Source organism: Gopherus flavomarginatus, chromosome 1, assembly GCF_025201925.1.
Source record: "Gopherus flavomarginatus isolate rGopFla2 chromosome 1, rGopFla2.mat.asm, whole genome shotgun sequence".
Lineage (NCBI taxonomy): Eukaryota > Metazoa > Chordata > Testudines > Testudinidae > Gopherus > Gopherus flavomarginatus.
In genome coordinates, this window is record NC_066617.1 from 310,040,856 (window position 1) to 310,066,816 (window position 25,961).

Here is a 25,961-nt window from a genome sequence, read left to right on the forward strand (position 1 = left end):
ATAACAAGAAGTAGAAGCAAAGAGTATAGAAACAGAAGAGATGTGACACATTTATTCACAAGAATCCATCTTTACAAATGAAAGGCTCTGACATTTGCCCAGATCAAAAATCCAATTTTACAGCACTAGGAGATAAGGAATGAAATAGTGTACAGATAACATCTAAACAGGTATTAAAAGGTTAGCAGTGCTTAAAATTGATTAGTCACCAGGACCAGACAACACATATCGCAGACCGTTATAGAAAAATTGGCCAGATATTGCAGAAGCCTAAGCTGTCATTTTTACAAATTCTCAGTTCAGGAGAGAGTCCTGCAAGCTGCCAAGCGGCCAGCATAATTCTATTACAAGACACACGTTCTGGGATATTACAGAGCAACTAAATTAACATCAGCTGAAGAAAGAGACAAAAAAAAACTTAAAATGTTTGAGCAGATCAAATGGAGGAAAAGCGGAGGGGAAAACTCTACAGCTTAATAACAGCCAGCATGGCCTTTAGGAAGGGAAAGTCGTGCCTGAATATCTTTTGGGGAAACTCAAGGATTGTAGACAAAGTTGATGCACCAGGACATCACAAGTTGGTACTGTAGTCAGAATTTCTGACTATGCTAGCTTAGGTAACATTTCATATGCAAGATAAATCTCGACCTAAACTCAGTCTAAGGTATATACTGCACCAGGCAGGAAAATAAAAACAGCCAGAAATAGGTCTTTTTAGAAGACAGAAAGAAGTTAGTGCTGGGATATCATAGTGGTCTCCTCTTTTTTCTTTTGTAGAAATACTGTTGATGAGGTTATTGAAAGCAAAGTGTAAATGCTGAAGAAGTTTAACGTATCATGAGAATTAACATAAATCATGAACGTCAGAGTCAGGAAGGGTGATGAACCACTTAAGTACTTGGGCTAAAACAACGAATGGAAAATATAGTTCAGTGCAGATAAATGTGCCATAACCAGTAGAGCTATAATTCTTTTTGTGGCAAAGTATTGTGAAAATCATGGTTTTGTCATGGTGAAAAATGTCAAAACTCATGAAATCGTGGGGAGGGGGTGAGTGAAATGTCAAAGCACCTATTTACTTTGGGAAATACACAACACAGTAGAACCTCAGAATTATGAACATCTCGGGAATAGAGGCTGTTCATAACTCTGAAATGTTTGTAAATCTGAACAAAACGTTATGGTTGCTCTTTCAAAACTTTACAACAGAACATTGACTTAACACAACTTTGAAATGTTACAATGCACAAGAAAAATGCTGCTTTTAACCATCTTAATTTTAACGGAACAAGCACGGACTTTACCTCGTCAAATCTTTTTTTAAACTTTCCCTTATTTTTTTAGTAGTTTACATTTAACACAATACTGTGCTATACAGTATTTGCCTTTTTTTTTCTGTTCACTGCTGCCTGATCACATACTTCTGGTTCCAAATGAGGTGTGCAGTTGACTGGTCAGTTCGTAACTCTGCTGTTCATAATTCTTAGATTCTACTGTACATAGCTTTATGCATAGGAAAGCAAAAGGCATGAGAGAAGGGGACTCTTCTACTCACTGGAAATAAGGAGATATTTTACTGCAGTAATTAATACATATCACTTATGCCACACTTTACACTTTAAATGTGATGTCTAAATATTCACAGATTCATAGACTCTAGGACTGGAAGGGACCTTGAGAGGTCATTGAGTTCAGTCCCCTGCCCTCATGGCAGGACCAAATACTATCTAGACCATCCCTGATAGACATTTATCTAACCTACTCTTAAATATCTCCAGAGATGGAGATTCCACAACCTCCCTAGGCAATCTATTCCAGTGTTTAACTACCCTGACAGTTAGGAACTTTTTCCTAATGTCCAACCTAAATCTCCCTTGCTGCAGTTTAAGCCCATTGCTTCTTGTTCTATCCTTAGAGGCTAAGATGAACAAGTTTTCTCCCTCCTCCTGATGACGCCTTTTTAGATACCTGAAAACTGCTATCATGTCCCCTCTCAGTCTTCTCTTTTCCAAACTAAATAAACCAATTCTTTCAGCCTTCCTTCATAGGTCATGTTCGCAAGACCTTTAATCATTCTTGTTGCTCTTCTCTGGACCCTCTCCAATTTCTCCACATCTTTCTTGAAATGCGGTGCCCAGAACTGGACATAATACTCCAGTTGAGGCCTAACCAGCGCAGAGTAGAGCGGAAGAATGACTTCTCGTGTCTTGTTTACAACACACCTGTTAATGCATCCCAGAATCACGTTTGCTTTTTTTGCAACAGTATCACACTGTTGACTCATATTTAGCTAGTGGTCCATTATGACCCCTAGATCTCTTTCTGCCATACTCCTTCCTAGACAGTCTCTTCCCATTCTGAATCTGTGAAACTGATTGTTCCTTCCTAAGTGGAGCACTTTGCATTTGTCATTATTGAACTTCATCCGGTTTACCTCAGACCATTTCTCCAATTTGTCCAGATCATTTTGAATTTTGACACTGTCTTCCAAAGCAGTTGCAATCCCTCCCAGTTTGGTATCGTCTGCAAACTTAATAAGCGTACTTTCTATGCCAACATCTAAGTTGTTGAAGATATTGAACAGAGCCAGTCCCAAAACAGACCCTTGCGGAACCCCACTTGTTATACCTTTCCAGCAGGACTGGGAGCCATTAATAACTACTCTCTGAGTACGGTTATCCAGCCAGTTATGCACCCACCTTATAGCAGCCCCATCTATATCGTATTTGCCTAGTTTATTGATAAGGATATCATGCGAGATCGTATCAAATGCCTTACTAAAGTCTAGGTATACCACATCCACCGCTTCTCCCTTATCCACAAGACTCGTTATCCTATCAAAGATCAAAGCACTGATCCAAGCAGTGCTTCTAATATAAGTGGTAAAAAATAGTTCCAAAAATAAACTAGCAGCAATCAGCGTGATAAACTAAAGTCCTCCAGATCCTCACACATGGAAATAATACGAACGGAGCCAAATTCAATTCCATCTGTGCCACACTGTTGACTCAATGGGGAGGTTATAGAGGTGTTGCTGAGAGAAGAATTTGCACAAAAAAGTGGAGAGAAAGGGGCAACACGAAAGGAAATGTGCAAATCCTCCTACATTAAATACAACTGAGACACTGATCAATGGAACCAGACAAAGGCACCCCGACACAAAATCATTTCCAGATTTGGAGATAATAAAGTCAAAGTTCAGTAAAGTGCATCAAGAGAGCACGGGGCTAGATTGTTTCTAGGAGGCATATATTTATAGGTCAAGCAAAGCAAAACCCTATACTCAACTCAATGGCATTTCTTCTGCAACACAATAGCTATAGAACAACATATCTGATCAATTCGTATTTTTTTTAGAGACTGTTCTAGGCATCAACAGGCAGAACCCTATTGCTTTTGGTGAAAATTGGAAAACTGGAAAAGCCTTCACTGGAAAATCAGGCCCATAGAATGTTCATTTGGTACCACAGGCAGAGAAATCTCCACACCACCCACTGCCTATGCATAACAGGCAGCAGCTAAATATGTTGCTCTCCCTCATTGGGTGTACAGTTCAGCCTGCATAAGCAATGAAGTGTGTGACTCTCTAGTTTACTACACAACCAAACACCAATGTACCAAGTGGATGAAAAATCTAAGACAAGGTACAGCTGTATAGTTGGGAAAACAGTGTATCTGATGGTTATAGCAAGGGACTGGGAATCAACCCAAGATCTACACCAGCTACATTTCCTGCTCTGGACTGACTGGTTGTGTGATCCTGGACTAGTAACCTAACCTTTCTGTGTCTTAGTTTACCCATCTATAAGATGGGTAGTTCTGGGTCAGATCCTCAGCTAAAGTAAATGGGCATAATTCCATTCAATGCCTAATTTCAGAAAGTATAGCCAAAAATGTAACTTCACAAATCCTCTGGGAGGCAGATATAGTTGCAGTAATTAAGGCCCCGGAATTATGAGTTATTACAGTTTAAGATTTGCCAGGTATCAAGGCCCTTTAGAAAAGATAGAATGGAGGCCTACGAGAAGAAAAACCGAAGGTCTAATGGCTGGATTTCTTCAAAGATATTTCTTTTCTAAAAGAGCAAGTGCAAGAGACTTCCCCTTTTTTCCTGTCGGTGAATGAATTAAAAAATAACCATTAAATTAATATCAAACACTGATTTCCTATGATGTGCCAGATGGGGCTGTAAAATAGGGAACTTGATAGAATCTAATATTATAATTCAAATGTGTATAAAAGGGAAGTCACCTATAAGTGATACCGCTTTGGGCAAAATAATGTAAATTTCAATGAGAGGGTTTACCTCATGGGCAATCCTGTTAGAAAAGAAAGGGCTGCGTTCACATTGATTTCTTTTAGTTTAAGTGATAAAGTGAAGAAGGCTAATGTTTGCAATCAAACATGTTTGTGCTATCGAGTTAGTGAAATACGTCTATGCTGAAAGAGTCAGTAAATAAAAGGATCTAAAACCAAAATGTCTATTTAGAAGGACACTTGCCCACACTGCAAAACAAACAAACAAAGCTGCAGCTGCAAGTCTCAGTTGACTCAGGTTTCATGCTATGGGGCTGCAAAGAGCAGTGTAAACATCCCTACCTGGGCTGGAGCTCTGGCTCTGAAACATGAGGAGGTCGAGGTGGGGTTGGGGAGCTGTCAGGCTTGGGGTCCATGCCAAGTGGAAATGTCTATACTGCTCTTTGCAGCCCCATAGTACAAGCCCTGCAACCTGGAACCAGTTGACCCAGGCTCTGAGACTTGCTGCCACGGGTTTTTGTTTGTTTATTGGTTTGTTTTTGCAGTATAGATGTATCCTTAGCCATTTTTTTTAAATCATCTTCCCAATACAGTGGTTGAGTAAAAGTGTTATTTTCTATTGTCTTTGTATAATTTGATTCTGAAAACTTACATGGTTAGAATGACAAATTTCCTAGCTTATGTTAGCCAAATCATAATCCAATACCATTTTTGCCTTCTTATATTCTGTGCTATTAATTCCTGTTGATAAGGATATTTAATGAAAGGCTATAAAACCAAATTCATCTTTTGAGTCCTTTTCTTTAGTTAAGCAATCAGAATTAAAAGAACCCTAAGCAAGGTGGTACGAATAATCAATCAAGCAGTTGCTTACCTAAGGTTGTTTTTATACCCTATCTTTCTTACAGAGAACTAAACTGATTTACATCAGCTGTGGATCTGGCCCATTGTATGTTCCTCACAGGAGTGTTGTGAAGTTTAATTCACTTCGACCCAATTCCGCTCCTACTGAAATCAACTGATTTAAATGGGAGCTGAAATGAACCTTCAATGTTTGTAATGGGCAAAATAATATTTGTATTATTGCTAGAAAGATTAAGTGATCGACTACAGAGCTCTCGAAAGCTGTAAATGAAATGACAAAGTCAAAGAATAATAGCCCTTGAAAATTAATTATGGTGTTCAAAAAAATTAGAAGAAAGAAGGGATTGCTTCTCTTTTTCAGTTAGCTAATGCTACCAGTGGATATGAATTGCATGTGATTCGCAGTTTTTTTCTGAATCTATTTATAGCTGCACCTTCTTTTGTCAGCACAACCATCTTCCTCCAGTCAAGAGGTTGCAACAGCTGCACATGCTATTCCTTGGCAAAACCTCGAGGAAAGCTACTGGGAAGGAAAATCAGCTCTCTCTCAAAGACTAAGCACATCTCTTGATCCCCTCTCTAACCTAGAGCCTGGAGATCAATGGTTTAGAAATTTAATTTCCCCAAAGATTTTGGCTGTTTCAATAGGTTAAAACACGGTATGGATTACATACCCATTATACAAAGAGACTAATATATAGTATGCAATATTAATCATAGAAGTTGTGCACCTACAAACACTGTTCTGAGACTATAAAAATACACCTGTCTTCAGCAATGATTCCAGATGTTTATAAAAAAATTGAAAAAATCCAAAGACACCTGCAACAAATCTCTAACAGAAATCTTACCTGTCATAAGCTGTTGTCCAGCTAATCCTACTGGAACCATCCCGAGGTTATTCATAGCGGTAGCCCAAGCTGTTGGATCAGTGACTGACATATTAAGTTGTGTGGTATCTATAGTTGTACTTCCCAAACCATCAGCGGCTGTGGCAAAAGAGACAAATTCTGAGTTTAAAAGTCAATATGCCACAATTTTTAACACAAAATGGTGTTTGAGACATAAATAAATCTCATTGAAAATAATTAATTTTGTTTATTATTATGATACATCTTTTTGGAGCACACATAAAATTGCTAGGTGCTGCATACAAGTGAGAGAAGATACAGTCCTGCTCAAAAGATCTTATAATTTAAGACTACCGAATCAATGGCAAATGTTTCTGTGGAAATACACATCATGAGATTTGCACATATTCAGAGAAGGGACACATTTCTCATGAAACTTAGTTTATTAAAGAAATTGTGACATTATTTAGGCACCCGTATAAAAAGAGGTCACATCAATTTGACTTGTCTTAGGAAAAAGATTATTAAGTTCTATTTGAAAACAAAATGTAATTATTACTAATCACTTTAGCAACAATATTTTTGGTGTTCACTACACAGTGAAGATGTTTACCTGCCGCCATCGTTTAAACTGGTTCCTTTTGTTGCTGACTGACTTCAAGTAGGAATGTATCCACTACTGTATTAATAACATCTTGCAATGGGAGAATCTGTCTGTCACTGAATGCAGAGTCCACACACACCGTTCATTAAGCGCTGCAAGAAAACACAAGTAATTAGATATTAAATGCTGACTTTAAAGTCTAATTTCCAAACAGCATGCCCTGACTGAAATCTATATGAAGTTCCTACCTACTCACAGTTGGATCTCCAAATCCAGTTCAGTTGTACACCTTCGTCAAGTGTTAGTGAAGGAGTTTCAGCCAACCTGAATTCTTGCTTACTGAAAAAATGGTGCCCATGTATGAACCTATCAGGTGTCTTGCCTCTGGCTGAAAAGCCTTCACAAATTAGGTTTTATCAGTACCCGCACAGCCACCTCAGCATACCAGCATCAATTGAAAGGACATACTTGGCCTGCATATGAATTTTTTAAAAAGTTAAAAATTAATTGATGTTGTGAGTTTTGAGGAAACAGTTGCCTGTTAAATATGTTTCCAGACGAAGGAGTAACTTTCAGAGTGGAACACAAACCAGGGAGGGCTTGCTATGTTAAAGAAGACATACCGGTACTTTCTTTAACAAACACAATATACTGAACCCACAAAGTGACACCAATGAAGCAAAGGGGCGCATCAGCCTTTGCTTTGGTAAGGTTTCTGTTGCAACATGAATTTTACATAAAGGTAATTCTTTTATCTATGACTCTCATTGTGTCTGCGTATTTCTGAAAGTTAAAAGGATTTGAAGAAAAGGAAAATAAAGCATGAAACCAAACTGAGAGGTGACAACTTTGATTATAACAACACATTCAAATTCTTACAGTAGAGAGAGCAAATATTTATTTTGCTTGAGATAAGCAAATATCTAAGCCCATTTTAGGTTTTCTATCCATTACTTATGTAACAGATTGCAGTGGGTTTTTTGGAGCCTTTATAGGCTGTTATGATTGCCTCACTGCTGTGTAAGAGCATTAAGGGCTTGATCCAAAGCTCATTGAAGTCAATGGAAAAATTCCCATTGATTTAATTGTGCTTAATCAAACCTTAAGTCCCCAGTTTTTCATCATGGAAGTCAGCTGAAGTTTTGGAATTAATTTCACTGGAAGCAAAAAGAGGCTTTAAGGATAAGATTTTCAAAAGAGAATCCAAAAATGCATATAGAGAATTTGAATGTGCAAACCTCACATTTGCTTGTGCTAAAGGCTAATTGCATAGACAAAATATTTACGTAAACAACCAAACATACATAAGTGTAAATGTGGGTTTGAATAAAAATTTTTAGGTGCCTTTTTGGTAGATAGTTTGAAGGTCAGGTCATACACATTCAATTTTCTTTACGGAAATTACTTAATAGACGTTAAGTGTGTTATTCTCAGTTTGTAGAGCTCAATATTTCATCTTTAGAATGAAGAATTTAGCTTAATTCTTCCCACACTTTCATCTGCAAATATTATGTGACTATAATATAAGCCAGAAGGGTGCCACCTGAACACTGCAGAAATGTTCTGCACCAGAGCTAAAAAGTCATATAAACCAGAAACAAAAGTGAAGCTGATTATTTTGTTTTCACTGTCCACACTGCATGCAATGCAACAAGTAAACAGATATAAAGGATGAAAACTGCATTCAATTTTAAAATTTTCCCCCTTTAATAATTAAAGGTGTTACTCATAAGATAGGGAGGGAAATTTGTTTAAGACTGTATGGGGACAGATCCTCACCAGGTGTAAACCGGCATAGTTTCATTGAGTTCCTGGGGAACTAGGCTGATTTCCCCCAGCAGAGGAGCTGGCCCATGATTTTAAACCAATTTATGCTCCTTTAAATATTAGTAGCATGAAGGCGTACAAAATAAACGTTCTAGTTCTGCAAACACTCATGCACATGAGTAACTTTACTCAGGAGAGTATCTCCAGTGAGCTGAATCTAGCCCCAAAAATAATATAGAGGAGAACATTGCATATTCTGTATATTGTTTTTTATTTTTATGGCGCTTCCAGTTAATGCAGTTTTAATGCCCAATGCAGTAAACACAAACAGAACTTGGAAAAGACCACAGAACAGTTATGGCAATCTCTCTTTTCATAGTCAGAGAGCAAGTATCCATTCTTCATTCTTATATGGTGGGCTGTGGGAGACTTTTAGACTTTACTCAGACAGGCTGTCAGGAAGATAAAGCGCCGGCAAGTCCATACCAATGAGAGCTTCTCAGTCATAGCCGATTGTATTTAGTACGCATATTTTATACCAGTCGATTAAATGCAGTTACCCAAGTGAATACAGAACTTGGTTATATATTGTGCATCAATTATCACAGGCAATGAATGCCATGAGACAAAGAGATTAACACAACATAAAACTAATTCAATAACACAACAGATTGCTAAGTTAAAACTCTACCCTTTAGATATCCATAACACCCCAGAAAATTGAATTGCAATATGACAAAGCAAATTAAACTCCCTACTGTCAAAACTGCTAGCAGAATGCCTAGGTAAAATGGTCAGCCAAAAATGCCTGCAATTTCAGAGGCAGTGAGGATTGGAGTGGGTAGTCAAGAGAAGGTTCTATTCCACCCTCTGCCACTGACCTCCTGTGTGACTTCAGGCAAGTCCCTTTACCTCTCTGTAATTTCTGTGATCACTACATACCTCAAGGAGGGGATTGATGATATCAGCTTTCTGAAAATGAGGATTACAAATTTTCAGATAATAAACATCGTTAATGCTGATTAAGAGCTCTAAAGACAGTGGCTACTATAATCAGGTGGGATTAAAAGGCATGAGGGTGGACAGAATGATGTGATTCTTTTTTGCAGTTTGATATCTCATGAGCTACCAGATCTAGCTGGATTTCCAACCTCTCCAGAGGTCTAAAGCATTGGTTTCCATCCACTGTGATTCATAGGGGTGTATGGGGTGTATGGGAGTGGTAGTACCTTTGAGTGATCTGAACTGCTGGACTTCTTGACTGGTTCTTTTCCTCTCTGGTCCTCAATGTACACCCAGATCTCACGGGTGGCTCCAAGTAGTTGTAAGTATGAGACAGTGGCTACATCTCAGTAAACCGCCTCGGCAGGTGGGCTAAACCGCATGAGGGTAACCGGAAGTGTGGAAACTGATGGTGATTTAGGGATTGCCCTCCCAAGCACACAAAGATTGTTATGGTAGCCAAGGCGGAAGAGACCACACGTTGGTCCAACGGCTTGAAAAGCAGTGTAACGATGTATTCTGGAAGATGAAGGCATGATGGGGCACTACAGGAGTCATGGCTATCCATTGCAGCTAAAGGAGCCTCCAGTTGTAACAGTCTTTGTGCCACTGGGCCAAGCGTCAGAAGCCGAGAGAATGAGACTGTCCCAGTGCAACGACTCTTTAATCAACTTCACACACACATCATTCATGCACCTCTCTCTTCAAAAGTTCTGTGGCAATGGGGGAGTGCCAAAGTGACAGGTGACGATGATTACTGGCAGTCGTAGCCACAAGCCTGCACACAGGCAGCCTGGGACATTGGTCGCCCATCCCTGACCCAAGGGCAGTAGGAAGCTCGGCAACAACCCAGGTAACAGAGCATCCCTTTTTAGGACTGCACTGCTCTCCCTTTGAAAGGGAAGGGGCTAGAAAAGGTGCCTCAAACATTGCCTGCCCAAATTAAAACTGGCCAGCTTACCACAGCCAGGGGTGGTTCTAGCTTTTTTGCCACCCGAAGCACGGCAAGCAGGCTGCCTTTGGTGGCATGCCTGTGGGAGATCCCCGGTCCAGCAGATTTGGTGGCATGCCTGCGGGAGGTCTGCTGGTCCTGTGGATTCAGCGTACCTGCTGCCAAATTGCCACCGAATCTGCAGGACCAGCAGACCTCCCGCAGGCGCGCTGCCGAAGACTGCCTGACTGCCACCCTTGCGGGGACCAGCAGGACGCCCTCTGCAGCTTGCTGTCCCAGGCACGTGCTTGGAGTGCTGGTGCCTAGAGCCACTGCTGACTGCAGCTTGCAGATCATCCTCAACGTGGTCGAAAACCAAAGATAACTAAAAAAACACTGAAGAGTGCTGCTTGGAACATCAGGACTATGATAGACAAAGACAATACCTCTTGCTTTGAAAGAACAGCTCTTCTTTCAAAAAAGTTGGTCCGCTATGACATTGACATTGCAGCGCTCAGTGAAACTAGATTGGCAGATGAGGGTGTTATTACAGAACTGGCTGGGGGCTACACCTTCTTTTGGAAGAGAAAAGAACCACACAAAGAGAGAATCCTTGGAGTGGGAATTGCCATTAAGATCAAAACTCTTGCAATGTCTTGAAGACTTTCCAACAGACATTAACGAAAAACTTATGAAACTCTAGTTACCACTAAATAAGTCATGATTTGCTACCATCATCAGTGCATATGCGCCCAGCCCAACTTAACAAGCCCTGACAATGCTAACGAACAGTTCTACTTTGATCTCAACTCTCTCATCAAGTCAACACCACAAAGCGACAAACTAATCATCCTAGGAAATTTTAATGCACGGCTAGGTAAAGATAATTACAACTAACAAGGTGTCATTGGGAAAAATGAATGAAAATGGTCTTCAACTCCTAAGCAAGTGTGCAGAACATAGCCTGACAATTACAAATACCATCTTCAGACAGCCAGACAAATATAAAACTACATGGATGCACCCCAAATCTACACAATGACATCTATTAGATTACATCTTTGTCTGATAATGTGACGTAAGGGATGTCAGGATCACCAGAACCATGCGTGGAGCAGAATGTTGGATGGATCATAGAATGATTAGGTCAATACTGAATCTACACATTGTACCCACATGTTGAAATGTCCCAAAACAATCAAGACATCCCCTGACATTGTTAAACTAAATCATGCCTCATATCGAGACAAGCTACAATGTGCACTAGAAACCAACCTTCATGATAACCCTGTCGCATGGGAGGAATTTAGAGAGACAATACAAAAAACTGCAACTGACATCCTTGGATGGAAGAAAAGGGTTCACCGTGACAGGTTTGATGAAAATGATGAGGAAATCACAGTACTTTTGAAAGAAAAAAATGAGGCTTTCCAAATCTGGCAAAATTATATTCAATCCTCCTCAGAAAGAGACAGATTTAAGCACCTGCAAAGCAAGGCACAAAGACAACTACACTTGATACAAGATAAATGGTGGGAGAAGGTAGCAGAAGACACTCAAATGTATGCAGAAACAAATGAAACAAAGACGTTCTCTGATTCCTTGAAGCTAGTCTATGGATGTTCAAAGATGGGCACAGATTCGCTCATGATGGCTGACGGCAGGATAGTCATCAAAGACAAACATGGCATGGAACAGAGATGGATTGAACATTTCAGCCAACCGCTGAACACCCCATCTTCAATTGAAACACGTGTTATTAATCTGATACCTCAAAAGCCTATTCAGCACCACCTTGACTCAACACCCTCACTTGAAGAAATAGAAAAGACGATCAGTTTGATGAGTTCAGGAAAGTCCTCAGGCAGAGATAGAATACTGGCAGAAATATATAAATCTGTGGGTCCAAAAGTGATAACAACACTCCAGAAGATCCTTACTGACATCTGGGACAGTGAAGAAATGTCATAAGATTTCAAAGATGCCACAATTATTCTTTTATTTAAAAATAAAGGCAGCAAAATGGTCTGTGATAACTACCGTGGAATCTCTCTCTTATTTGTCACTGGGAAAATTTTTGCTCGTGTCCTCTTGAACTGACTGATTTCATCTGTCTCAGAAGCCAATCTACCCGAGACTCAGTGTGAATTCAGACCTGGTCATAGCACCATACGCATGATTTTCAGTATCAGGTAAATACAATAAAAATGTATCGAACAAAACATTAATCTGTTCAGTGTTTTCACCAATCTGTCATAAGCATTTGATATAGTCAATAGAGAAGGATTATGGATGATACTCAGCAAACGTGGTTGCCAACCAAAACTGGTAAAGATCATTCATTTATTTCATGAGTGGATGCAAGGTTAGGTACTTTTTAATGGAGATCTCACTGACTCCTTTCCCATTTCAAATGGAGTCAAACAAGGCTGTGTCCTTGTCCCTGTACTGTTCAAGCTCTTCTTCACCCAATTCTCAACCATGCTACAGATGGGCTCAATAGAGACATATACATCAAATACAGACACGACGGCTCAGTCTTCAATCTTCCCAGGCTTAAAGCAAAAACAGAAGTAACAGAAGTACTACCAAGAGAAGCACTCTTTGAGGATGACTGTGCCTCCTAGCACATACAGAGGGAGATCTCCAGTGCACTGTAGATCGCTTCGCTAAAGCATCAACATTGTTTGGCCTCACAATCAACCTGGAGAAAACTGTGGTGTTGTGCCAATCATCTTCACCACTCTGTGCCATATCCCCCAGCATATCCATTAGTGGAATCCAACTAAATCAAGTTGACAGTTTTATCTATCTCAGCAACAACATCTCCCATGATGGATCTCTTGACAAAGAGATCACGAACAGGATACAGAAAGTTTCTCAGTCATTAGGAAAGTTACGTAACAAAGTCCTGAAATCCCACAACATAACCCTTTCAACAAAAATAAAACTTTATAATGCTTTTGTGCTCATATATCTCTCCTCTATCACTGTGCAAACTGGACACCATACAAATGGCATATCAAAGAGCAAGAGGCCTTCCAAACGAGATTTCTGCATGCCATTATGGGGCAGGACAAAATCACCAACGTGGAGGTTCTCCAAAAGCCTAATGCCATGAGCATCAAGACCACGCTGATAAAAGCCCTAGTATGCTGGGTTGGACACATCATTAGGATGCCCGAATATTGATTCCCCAGAAAAATCTTCTATGGAAAATTGGCACAAGGACATCGGAATCAAGGCCACTTCAGAAAGTGCTACAAGGACAGCATCAAGAACAGCATACATTTTGGTGCAATACAACCAAGAATGGTCTTGAGAAGGCTGAGTTAAATAGATTAGTGATCAGCCTGGCAACACACAGCACTCACAGATTTCCAAACCTTTGAAGAGGACAGAAGTAATCGATTGTTAGCTGCAAGGGAAAAGCGTCATACCACTGCTATAGCTACCAAGATGCTCACCAATGACTGTCTGCCCAATCTGCTCACGAGCATGTGCATTACGCTTTGCCCTTCAGAGTCACTCCAGAATCCACCAAAAGAGAGAGCATGAAAATGTCATCGTTGAACTGACAGACTACACACACTGTGATTCATAAGATATTGGACATGAGATTGGTCACTGCACCACCTGATAAGGGAAAAATACAGGCCATTTACCAGACAGGGCAGGGTGTTTTCAATATACCACACACTTTCAGCTAGTCTCTCTCTGCTGCTGCTTTTATTTACAGATTAGTAGAGCTGCAGATAGTTTGCCAGGTGTCCAGTTTTCAACCGGAACACCCGGTTGAAAAGAGACTTTGGAGGCTCCTGTCAGTACTGCTAATTGGGCCGTTAAAAGTCCAGCTGTCAGTGCTGCCAGTGCAGCAGGGCTGGCAGGCTCCTTACCTGGCTCCCTGCAGCTCTCGGAAGCAGCCGGCATGTCCGACTCCTAGGCAGAGGGATGGCCACAGGGGCTCCGCATGCTGCCCCTGCCCCGAGCACCAGCTCTGCAGCTTCCATTGGCTAGGAACCATAGCCAATGGGAGCTGCAGTGGTGGTGCTTGTATGTGTGGGAAGCATGCAACAGAGCCCCGTGGCCACCCCTTTGCCTAAAAGGCAGAGGGACATGCCAGCCGCTTCTGGGAGCTACCAGAGATAAGTGTTGTCCAGCCGGAGTCCGCACCCCAAACTCTCTCCCGTTCCTATGCCCCAACTTCTTTCCCCAGCCCTGAGCCCCCTCCTGCACCCAAACTCCCTCCCGGAGCCTGCACCCACTTCTGCACCCCAATGCCCTGCCTCAGGACTTGGCCCCATCCCACACCCCCCACCTGGGGCCTCTTACCCCACCCCAGAGCCCGCACCCCCGGCCAGCCTGATGTGAGTGATGGTGGGAGAGAGCAAGTGATGGGGGTGGGGATGGAGTGAACAGAGGGAGGCCTCAGAGAAGGAGTGAGGGGGGGCCTCGCGGTAGGGGTAGGGCAAGGTTGGGGCAACGTGTTTGGGTTTCTGCAATTAGAAAGTTGGCAACCCTAGCCGCAGTTTGCTTAAAAAAAAAAAGTTACACCACAGCACTCATTATATGTGTTGAATATCTACTTGGTCATCTTTGGAGGAAGGAACTTGGAGAAAGAGAAAGCATTAGCAGCTGCAGCCAACATCATGACAGAATTTTCGCTCTCCCTATCATCCCAGCCTTCTTGCCTACAGCATACACAAGAAACATTTCTGAGATGATTTCTGTACCATTCTGGCTTCCTCTCTTAATTTCATGAGTGTAGCATTTCACTCATGAAAAGGTGACTTTCTGCATTTTTGTATAGTTTGAAAACTCCAAACCCACCTGAGCTCTGAAATCAAAGGGTTTGAAAATGCCTAAAATGAAATGAACAATATCCTTCTGTGCCAAAAAACTGCTACCACTTTTCCTCCGCACTTGGGTATATGAAACATAGGAGGCCCCCAAAACGAGTGGCCAGAGCACTTTAGAAAATCTGGCCTTCTTTAGGCACCTAGCCAGGAGCTGAACTCTTTTAAAAAACTGATTCCAGCTACGGATGCTGAGCACCTCAAAATCTGGATCTTACAACGTTTGGTTGAACAAACTAACCCATTATGGAAGATTCAGTCTTCAAACTATAAACCAATATGGAGATTAACTTTTTTGAGGTTGAGTGCAGCAGAATCTGTTATTGAAACTGGCAGGTGTATAAGAATATAAGTCTTCAGGAAATAGGAACTTATATACACAATGAATACTGGAGGTATATTTATAGAATTAAAATGGTGAGAAATTAAATTATTCTTTTGATTTTCAATCATTTGGGTTGAATTATGATACCATTATTTACTCCAGACTTGGCCACTAGAAAATTATGTAATCCTATAAACTCACAAAATGTAAGTTATATTACAACACTTCACTATACATCTTGTATGTACAATGTATGTTTGTGTATATATATATATTTGCATACTTGCATATAAGCATTTACACGAGTAGTCATTGCACTGCAGTCAAACAATAAATCATAATTATGTCAATGGACCGGTGACATCCTAGAGAAAGTCACAACATATTTTCAGTTTACTCTGAAATCTACCAAAGCCAATTTTCACACAACACATTGTCTGGAAGAATTGCTCCTTCAGGATGCTGCATTTCTAAATGTTTTGGTTCAGCAGTTTTTGAAGATAATATCTGGCACACACAAAGGCCAGATTTCCTCCAGAAAGTAGAACATGGGAAGATTTCAGGAATGTCAAAATAAAACAAATGTCTGTGAGATAAATAGGTGTTCCTTTGCAATGTTGTTTTAAAAGTCACTTAGCAACATTTTTTTAATTAAAGCCAGAACTTCACAGGCAACCAGTGTAAGGTCTTAACAGGTTACAAATATGCTTGTTCTCTTGTTAGAATCCTAGCAGCTGCAGCCTGAATACACCGAAGTCTGTAAATAACAGATTCTGGAGACACAACAAGCAAGACATTATCGAAGTCCAGCTTAAGGATAACAAAAGCATATGCAGGACTAAAATTATCTGGAAAAAAGCAAGTTTGCAAGCTAGCAATGCAGTGCACTAATGATAAAAGCAAATTTGGATATTGCTCAAATACAAAGTGCCATTGATGGCCTCTGTTTTTCCACTTTGTCTAGGAGCTGCTTTTAGATTGCGAATTGCTTGCCTTCCGTTTCAGAGAAAGAATGCTTACAGAACATATTATACCATTTCGCCATTTCATATTGCAGTTTTTTAAGCCTTACAGATGTAAATACATATATATTTGAGGCTTCTGAAATATTCTAATCAAATTATAATGATAATATTTTAAAAAATATAGTGCTGCTTTTCATCCAAGGTCCTCAAAATGCTTTTTTTACAAATATGACATTCCTCAAATAAATATTTCAAACAATAAAGGAAGAACATAGAGCAACCTGCCTTTCAGCAGGGAAATAAAATATAGCAACCAAAATGACTGTATTGTGTAGGACTGGAGGCTTCTGTACCAGAGGGATGCTGAGGAAAAAATTCTTTCTTACATGAATACTCTGACTCTCAAATAAGAAGGTGAGAAAATAGGTATAAGAAACTTAAGAAATAATAAAAGCCATAGAAATCTTAAAAAGAAAAGGCCTAGCAGGTCATCTAGTCTAGTCCACTGCCACTTGGCCAGCTTGTTCTCCCGAAGGCTGGAGCCTCCAGATGCATGTCTCCCTTTTTCAAATGGAAAGTTGACTCAGCTGCCATCAATATACCTTCCTCCCGCCTCTGGGTCCTGAGGAAGCCTCTCCACAACATGATAGAAATTAGTTAGAAAAAAATACAGCCCAGGACTTTATTATCCTTCCTGCATAGACCAACGCCTGCAAGGTGCAGAAGTAATCAAGGGAACAAAGTGCTCAAGGGGAGGCCTAGGTAGCCTGGTTCCATTGCTGTGGGAGCAGTGGTGGTGGTACCAGCAGTTTGGAGATCCAGGGCCTCCAAATGGATTGCGCTGGCGTCTTGGGAATCTACCAGGATTTTGGGAAGACGTCAACTGCGCTGACTTGGCAGGATAACATGGGGGAGGGGGAATCTCTATGAAGGGAACCTCATGGAGATTTCCTCACCATAGCCTCTTCTCACAGGGCTTTCTGCTGGAGGGGATGATCTAGGGCAATGTTCGCTATAGCCCAGTAAATTTCCAGTCTGGCTTGGGATGTCTCAAGCAACAGAGCTTTCACTGCTTCCTTTGGAAGACTGAATTATACTGATAAGCTGAGTTTAGACTCTTCACCAATGCCATATAATACAAAAAAAATTAGATATTTTCTCTCTCTATATATATAGTTGTGGGGATCCCAATCTAATAAATTGCATTTATCATGTGCCTTTGCTCACCTTACCACATTCAGTCCATTAATCCATTCTTACCAAAGCTATTTAAAAAAAGCTTCAGACTCTGTTTTTTTAAAAACGTGACCTACCACAGAACGTTTCTGCCATTCCCATCTCGATGCAGTGAGAAATCCTCACACACCCAACACCTAAAAAATTAAACTGGACTGATGTGTAACTGCCCATAGTCACTCCTGCACCTGTGACAAATTTATAATCCAGTATCTCATAATCCATGAGGGCTAGAAACAGGAGTTTTAACATCATTGAAAAGGCGAGATTCCAGCTGTGAACACACAGCACTTGCTTTTAGCTCTGGAAGATGAGGAGATAGCTGAACTTCACATAACAACATTATGTATGGAGAAGCTAATTTAAGTAATTTTTAGGGATTTCTAAAACGTATTCATTATCATTTCTCTCTGCCTCCAAGTCCTGTATAATTGAACGCCTAGATCTAAGGCATCCTGGTTTTACAGACAGAGGGATTTGAATTAAAAAATGCCAATCAAATTCTTTTAAAATTTCTAAAATCCTTTTTTTTCTATAAAATCTGTGGCATACACAGATAACTTATTTGTGCCTTTGTCACTGAGCCCAGTGCAGCCACCCCAGACTCATAGCAATGCAAACTTTATGTGACAGCATCACGTATTCTCTGTACAAAGCCTGCTAAGCGAGACACTGGGAGATGTTTTTAAAGTCAAGGCTTCTAGTGATAAAACCCATTAAAAGAAAAGCTCTGAGTCTCTTCCACTCAGCTATGCCACCCCTTCTGTGAATCCATCCATTGACTCTTGTCACATCTCATTCAGGATCCTTGTCTTCACCTACAAGGACTTACATAATTTCACCAATTTTATATTCCCTACTCCACATCTCACCCCTTCCCTGCCTGCCTCCCATCCCCCTCAACTTATTTTTTCAGTTTTCTTTTTTTGTACACTCTTGGCTTTCTGAGTTCACATCTGAGGCACTCTCCCTGCCACACACCCCTCTCTCATCCAAACAGCTCCACCAGATAGCACACTGGATAAGGAATCTAATCACAGCTCTAGCACAGACCTGCTGTCCAAACCTGGGCAAGTTACTTCGTCTCTGTATGTCTCTGTCTTCTCTTCTGTCCTTTAGTTAGACTTGTTGGGGAAGTTTGTACAATGTGTCTGTACAGCACCCGGCACAAGAGATCCTCAGTCTCATTTGGAAGCTTTAGACACTATTGTAATATAGACAACAATGATAACACCCCCCCTTCCCTTCAAGCAATCTACCCTCCTTCCCTTCACTGATAATCCTCTTCCTTTCCCTGTCTTGAGTCTTTGTTTGTCTTATTTGAGATATAAGTTCTCCAGGGCAGGAAATGTGTCTGTCTCTATTTTAGTAAAGTACAATATAAATTTGCTGCACTGTATAAATGTTTTGTAATAATAACATAAATTATTTATTTCCTTTCCTGTAATCCAGTATTTCCAGTCTTCACGATACAACCAGAAAAACCTGGAATCAACAGTGAGGCCAAAAGCTTCCTGAGAACCATTACTCAGGAAGGGTGAATGGCCAGTCTAGAAGTAACTGTGAGAAACCTTGGTCAATTAGTTACCCATATTCATAAACAGCATTTGGTATGGCAATAAAAATCAATGGAAATCTGCCTGGAAGAAAACAAAGCAGAATGTAACCAGTGTAAACCAGCAGCACACTCTGCTTAACACATGTATTATGAGGGTCACAAACAGTATAGTAGTTACTTTTTAAACAAACATACTGTTAATGATGCCACTACAACATTATGAATAAAGCATTTGGCCTGTAGCTACAAATATGGTAACTTTCATAGCTTTTGACTTGTTAATTTATATTGTCATCTAATAAACTTCTTTACCAGTGCTCTCCTGGGACCAAATTCGGACTTCAATCTATGAATATGCATATGACATAAATGAGGCAACTAGGAAGGAAACTGTGCGGTGTAGCTGTTTTCCCCAAATTCACCTAGCTCACCTCTTGACCTCCAGCAGAGGACTATTCTGAGACAGAGTCTTGGATCAAGGAAAGTGAAAATGGAAAAGCAGCAAGTAGAGTGGTTTGGACAGTCCACATATATTATTGTCTCAATGTTTCTTGGCGCAGGAAAGACTTGATGACATAATAGGCTTTTACCGTCGCTAAACATCGTCTGTGCTAGCTGGAACTGCCATCTGCATGAAACCAATAATGGACTTCCATTCTTCTTCACTATGAAGTGGAAGGATGCTCTTGTGGATAAAGCCGTGGACTAAAACCCAGTCCAGAGATTTGGGTTCTAGTCCCAGCTCTGCCTTAAAAATCCTGAGTGAACTTGAGCAAATCATTTAACCTCTGTACTTCAGTTCCCCCATTAGAAAAAAAAGGGATAATTCTTACTTTCTCCCACTGTTTGTAAGTCTTGGCTAGAAATTAGGGCTGTCAATTAATCACAGTTAACTCATGCGATTAACTAAAAAAAATGAATTGCAATTAAAAAAATGAATCGTGATTAATTGTGCTTATAACAATAGAATACCAAATGAAATTTATTAAATATTTTGGATGTTTTTCTACATTTTCAATATTGATTTCAATTACAACACAGAATACAAAGTGTACCATGCTCAGTTGATATTATTATTTTTGATTACAAATATATTCACTTTAAAAATTATAAACAAAAGAAATAGTATTTTTCAATTCACTTTATACAAGTGCTGAAGTGCAATCTCTTTATCATGAAAGTGTAACTTACAAATGTGGATTTTTTTTGGTTACATAATTGCACTCAAAAATAAAACTGTAAAACTTTAGAGCCTACAAGTTCACTCAGTTCTACTTCTTATTCTGCCAATCGCTAAGACAAACAAGTTTGTTTACATTGACAGGAGATAATGCTGCCTGCTTCTCATTTACAATGTCACCTGAAAGTGAGAACAAGCCTTCGCATGGCACTGTTGTAGCCGACACTGAAAGCTATTTACATGCCAGATATGCTAAACATTTGTATGCCCCTTCATGCTTTGGCCACCATTCCAGAGGACATGCTTCCATGCTGCTGATGCTCATTAAAAAAATAAAGTGGTAATTCAATTTGTGACTGTACTCCTTGAGGGGAGAATTGTATGACTCCTGTTCTGTTTTACCTGCATTCTGCCTTATATTTCATGTTATACCAGTCTCGGATGATGACCCAGCACCTGTTCGTTTTAAGAACACTTTCACAGCAGATTTGACAAAATGCAAAGATGGTACTGATGTGTGATTTCTAAAAATAGTTATAGCACTCACCCCAAGGTTTAAGAATCTGAAGTGCCGTCCAAAATCTGAGAGGGACGAGGAGTGGAGCATGCTTTTAGAAGTCTTAAAAGAGCAACACTTTGATGTGGAAACTACAGAACCTAAACCATCAAAATAGAAAATCAACCTTCTGCTGGTGGCATCTGAATCAGATGATGAAAATAAACATGCATCAGTCTGCTCTGCTTTGGATTGTTATCAAGCAGAACCCATCATCAGCATGGACACGTCCTCTGGAATGGTGATTGAAGCATGAAGGGACATATGAATCTGGAACGCATCTGGCACGTAAATATCTTGCAGTGCCAGTTATAACAGTGCCATGTGAACTCCTGTTCTCACTTTCAGGTGATATTATAAACAAGAAGCAGGCAGCATTATCTCCTGCAAATTGTAACCAACCTTGTTGGTCTGAGTGATTGGCTGAACAAAAAGTAGGATTGAGTGGACTTGTAGGCTCTAAAGTTTTACATTGTTTTATTTTTTAATGCAGGTTTTTTGTATGTAATTCTACATTTGTAGATTCAACTTTGATAGTAAAGAGATTGCACTACAGTACTTATATGAGGTGAATTGAAAAATACATTTTATTTTGTTTTTTTACAGTGCAAATATTTCTAATAAAAATAAATATAAAGTGAGCACTGTACACTTTGTATTCTGTGTTGTTATTGAAATTATATATTTGAAAATGTAAAAAACATCCAAAAATATTTAAAATAAATGGCATTCTATTGTTGTTTGACAGCACGATTAATCACTATTAATTTTTAATTGCTCAACAGCCCTACTAGAAATATTACACTGTCTGTATGTATTGTGCCTACTTCAATGGCCCCCTGATCTACACCTGTATAAAAATTTTCATTGTATTATATTGAGAGAATGCAGTTTTCAATGTAACCAACAACAAAAAAGGCAATGATCATAATTTTTCAAGGAACACTTGGGAGAGATGGGGAAATTGCACGTTTCCTTTAAAGGGATTTCCAACGAAATTCACACTCTGTCAGCTGTAAATTACAGTTTGTATCTCATCCTGTTCATTCTATCTAAAGTTTATTTCTTAGTCATGCATAACAGCACTATGGTAAAATAGGTTGGGGGGTTTTGTGTGTGTTTAGTTAAATATGAGAACCTAGGATGCAAACAATAAATTAAATCATTTATAAAAGCCTGTATGGGTATTTGCTTGTTTGTTTGTTTTTAACTTTTGTGTTTATCTCGTTTCTTAAACTTATTTCTGGTACAAATGCATAATAAAAACAAATGACAAAAATTAGTAAAAATCAAAATCAAAATCTAGAACACCTAATTGTATTGTCTGGGAAATAATAGGTGATCACACCATTAGACTTCATCTTAATAAATCTGCTCAAGAGGTAGAGTCAGAGATGTGCATTTCACCTTTGCAATTCCTGATTTCTGAGTGTTAACTTGGGCAACCTTAACCTTGTACTAATATAATTATTACATTTATTATTGATGTTCATTTATTATAAAACAAAATACTATTTTTTGCTGAAATCTTCGTTATACTTATCTGTATTTGTCTTTTAGATTACAAATTCCTCAGAACAGAGACTGTCCATATTTCAGTCTTGTACATTACAAAGCACATCGTTGACACACAACAAATCACAATAGTAGTTATGGAAGTGGTCACCAGATAGCAATGATACAGTGTCTTGTATTTTTATTTCCTCAGTGTGCAAACAAGATTTCAGTCATGGTAGAAATGTAGTGATAGTTTTTGTTTTCTGATGGCGTTTCTTTGGGGGAGCTGTAACTTGGTGCGAGGCAGTTTGCTCTCTACCTTCATCTGTCTAACTAGAATCAATTCTTGGGGCAGAGTTGCTCCCTGGGAACTGGGCATTGGTATTTAGGCTGAGATGCCTGAAAGATGGGGATTGTCTGTGTGCTGTCTGTAGCTACCTCTGTTCCAGAAACAGGATATAAATACAGTGTGAAACAAACCAGTTTAAGTTAAACTATACCAAGACTCTGTGTCATTGATTTCCCCTGCAACAAGAATGGTTCCACTTCTGAAATCTGATACTGCTCAATGGAGAGAAAATTAAACAGACAGCAAAATTTAAAGGGATTTTCACTAGGAATTTCCCTTATGAGCTTGTTCATTTACCTGTTTACTGCAACATCGTGTCTGAGCACCATACAAAATTAAGAGATACACCATACCCGTTACGGGATTTCTAATACTGTCTTTTCTGAAGCAACTGAAGACGTGATACCAGACCTTTCTTCTGACCAGGTCTGGAAACTACTAACTTAAAAGTGGTCAGTTTCTGGCAACTGGCTTCCAAAAAAATCAATGTCACAGCAACTGTGACTTACTTAATTGAGACCCTCCTGTGCAAACTGGTGAGTCTCATACTGAGAACGGCCTGCTCGCTGCTATCATTAGTTGCCGCATACTTGGAGAGTTGGCTGAAAAAAGATCCAAATTCAAAATGTTGAAAGACAAATCCTTTTATTCTGTTGTTATATTACATCTTATAAAATCCTTTTATTCTATTGTTATATTACACCTTAGCAACTGCTGACAAAGAGATATTGTTCCTGGTGGAGCAGAATCTGAGGCTGTTTTTTATGAGTGATTTAACATTGAAGAGAATCTTAAATATTTGCTCAGTGCAAGATCTGTTTATAATGAGGCCATGCCTCTGCCTAGCATGATGTTCCTCTTATATGACAAAATAAAAGAAACCCATGAACAAAAAATATTTTCTTTGCCTCATGATAATTCTGTGCTGCCTTTTCAGATTTCTACTCATGTCCCTCTAAGATCTTAGGGACATGATCCAACTCCTACTGAAATCAAAGGGAGTCTTTCTGTTGACTTAATGGAAGAAGATTAAATCTTAGGCTATTCTACACTAGTCACCTTTTAGCGACACAGTTGTGCTGCTCCCACCGACAAAAAACTTCCAACCCCAACAAGCAGTGGTAGCTTTGTAGGCAGGAGAGGTCTCCTGCTGACAAAGCACTGTTCACAACGGCGCTTTTCATCAGCAAAACTTTTGTCGTTTGGGTGTGTGTTTTTTTTACACTTCTGAAAGACAAAAGTTTTGTTGTTCCAGTTCCCAGTGTAGACAAAGCCTTATGTGAATAACAGGCACTGGAGATGACTAAAGGGAGATAAATTTTTGGAAGGAAGGATCACTATGGAAAAGTACTATGATTGGACAGAGTGCCAGTGAGGATTTGGATGCCATTTATGAAATAACAATATTTGAGGGGGGGGGGAACTGTGATTAATTTAAATTCTTTTCTTGTATAGTATTAAAGAAAGCAACCTGAGTGATGCAGACCAAATCTATGCACTCAGCTCCCATTAACATCAACGAGATATCTGCACATTGATGTAGGGCAGTATATGAGTCTGAACTATTTCTCATGAGATTATTGCTCATGGTTAGAATAGGAATGACAGGATTGCCTAGATTACTAAAAAAAGAAATATAATCAATGCTAATTTTCTGCTTGAAAAGTAACCAGATTAACATTTGTGGTGTAATATGTTTATTTAAAAAGTAATCTGATTGGTTAGACACTCTTTACTGACCAATAAAAGTCTTGCTTAGATTAATAAACACCTTTCTGCAGCAACCTATACTTATATCTTAGATTTATAGGCTGTCTTTTAAACTGAGCTGTAACAATTGTGGTATATTATCTGTTATGTACTCTTTAATACAATTAAAAGCTTTGAGAACAGAATTATGTAGAATTGCATTTAAATTCTCTTTTTTAAAAACGCAAAGCAAAAACATTCTTTTTATGCATGTCCCCCATTACTTTTATCTCAGATATTTGATCCAATGATTTAGCCACCTCGCTTTGCTTCTCTCATGAATTGTTTATATAGCAATTTGGCAGCAAGATTTGCATATCACAGGAAGGATCCTGTTATATGTTCCCAAAGGTACAGTTTCACCAACAGTATCACTTTCTTCCACATAGGCATATCCCGAAAGTACTGGGTCTAGCTAAGACAAAAAGGCATTTCCTGGCTGCCAATAGCTATTAGGCATTAATGGTGTGGTTACAAAAAGTTCAATAGATCACAACTTATCTCTCCCTTTGTCTTCCAAAAAATTAGACAGTATAATTTCCTCTATCACAGAGAGATCATTGATCATTACATTCAACTGTATTCTGACCAATTTGTTTTAGGTACAGCCTAAAATAATTAAAATCACAGAACCACAGAAATGTGGGGCTGGAAGGAATCTCAAGCGGTCATCAAGTCCAGCCCCCTGGGCTGAGACAAGACCCAGTAAACCTAGATCATCCCTGCCAGATGTTTGTCCAACCTGTTCTTAGAAACCCTTCAATGATGTGGATTCTACAACCTCCCTTGGAAGCCTATTCCAGAATTTAACTACCCATATAGTTAGGCTGTGGCTACACTACAGCTTAAGTGGGCATAAGTTACATCTATCAGTGGTGCGTATTAGCCATCCCCAAATGACATAATTTATGCCGCTTTAAGTGCTGGTGTGGACTGAAGTGCCGGTGTGGAAGCTCTCCCGCTGACATAGCCACCATCGCTCACGGGGGCTGGAGTAATTAGTGAGCTTACAGTGGCACAGCTGCATCAGTGCAACTGCATTGCTGTAAACTCTCTAGTGTAGCCATTGCCTTAGAAAGATTTTCCTAATATCTAGCCTAAATCTCCCTTTTACAGACTAAGCTCATTTCTTCTTGTCCTGCCTTCTGAGGACATGAAGAACAACTGATCCTTGTCCAGCCCTTACCATCTTTCAGGACTGGTATTAGGTTCCCCCTCAGTCTTCTTTTCTCTGAAAATGCCCATTTTTAACCTTTCCTCGCCTGTCAGGTTTTCTAAACCTTTAATCATTTTTTGTTGTTCACCTCTGGCCCCTCTCCAGTTTATCAACATCTTTGCTAAAGTGTAGCACCCAGAATTGGACAAGATACTCTAGCTGAGGCCTCACCAGTGCTGAGTAGAGTGGAACAGTTAC

General features: G+C 39.6%; 1 protein-coding gene across 5 annotated transcripts in view; it reads right to left on the reverse strand.

The window, feature by feature from the left end:
• The window catches only part of ENOX1 (ecto-NOX disulfide-thiol exchanger 1), a 536,222-nt gene that overhangs the window by 205,072 nt on the left and 305,189 nt on the right, over nucleotides 1-25,961 (reverse strand). For all 5 annotated transcript variants that reach the window (XM_050948778.1, XM_050948788.1, XM_050948749.1 and 2 more), the window contains 2 exons: nucleotides 6,586-6,728; nucleotides 5,973-6,110 (listed from right to left, as the gene is read on the reverse strand). In XM_050948778.1, coding sequence (XP_050804735.1) covers nucleotides 5,973-6,110; nucleotides 6,586-6,595 — 148 coding nt within the window. In that variant the 5' untranslated portion in view covers nucleotides 6,596-6,728. The remainder of the gene's footprint in view (nucleotides 1-5,972; nucleotides 6,111-6,585; nucleotides 6,729-25,961) is intronic.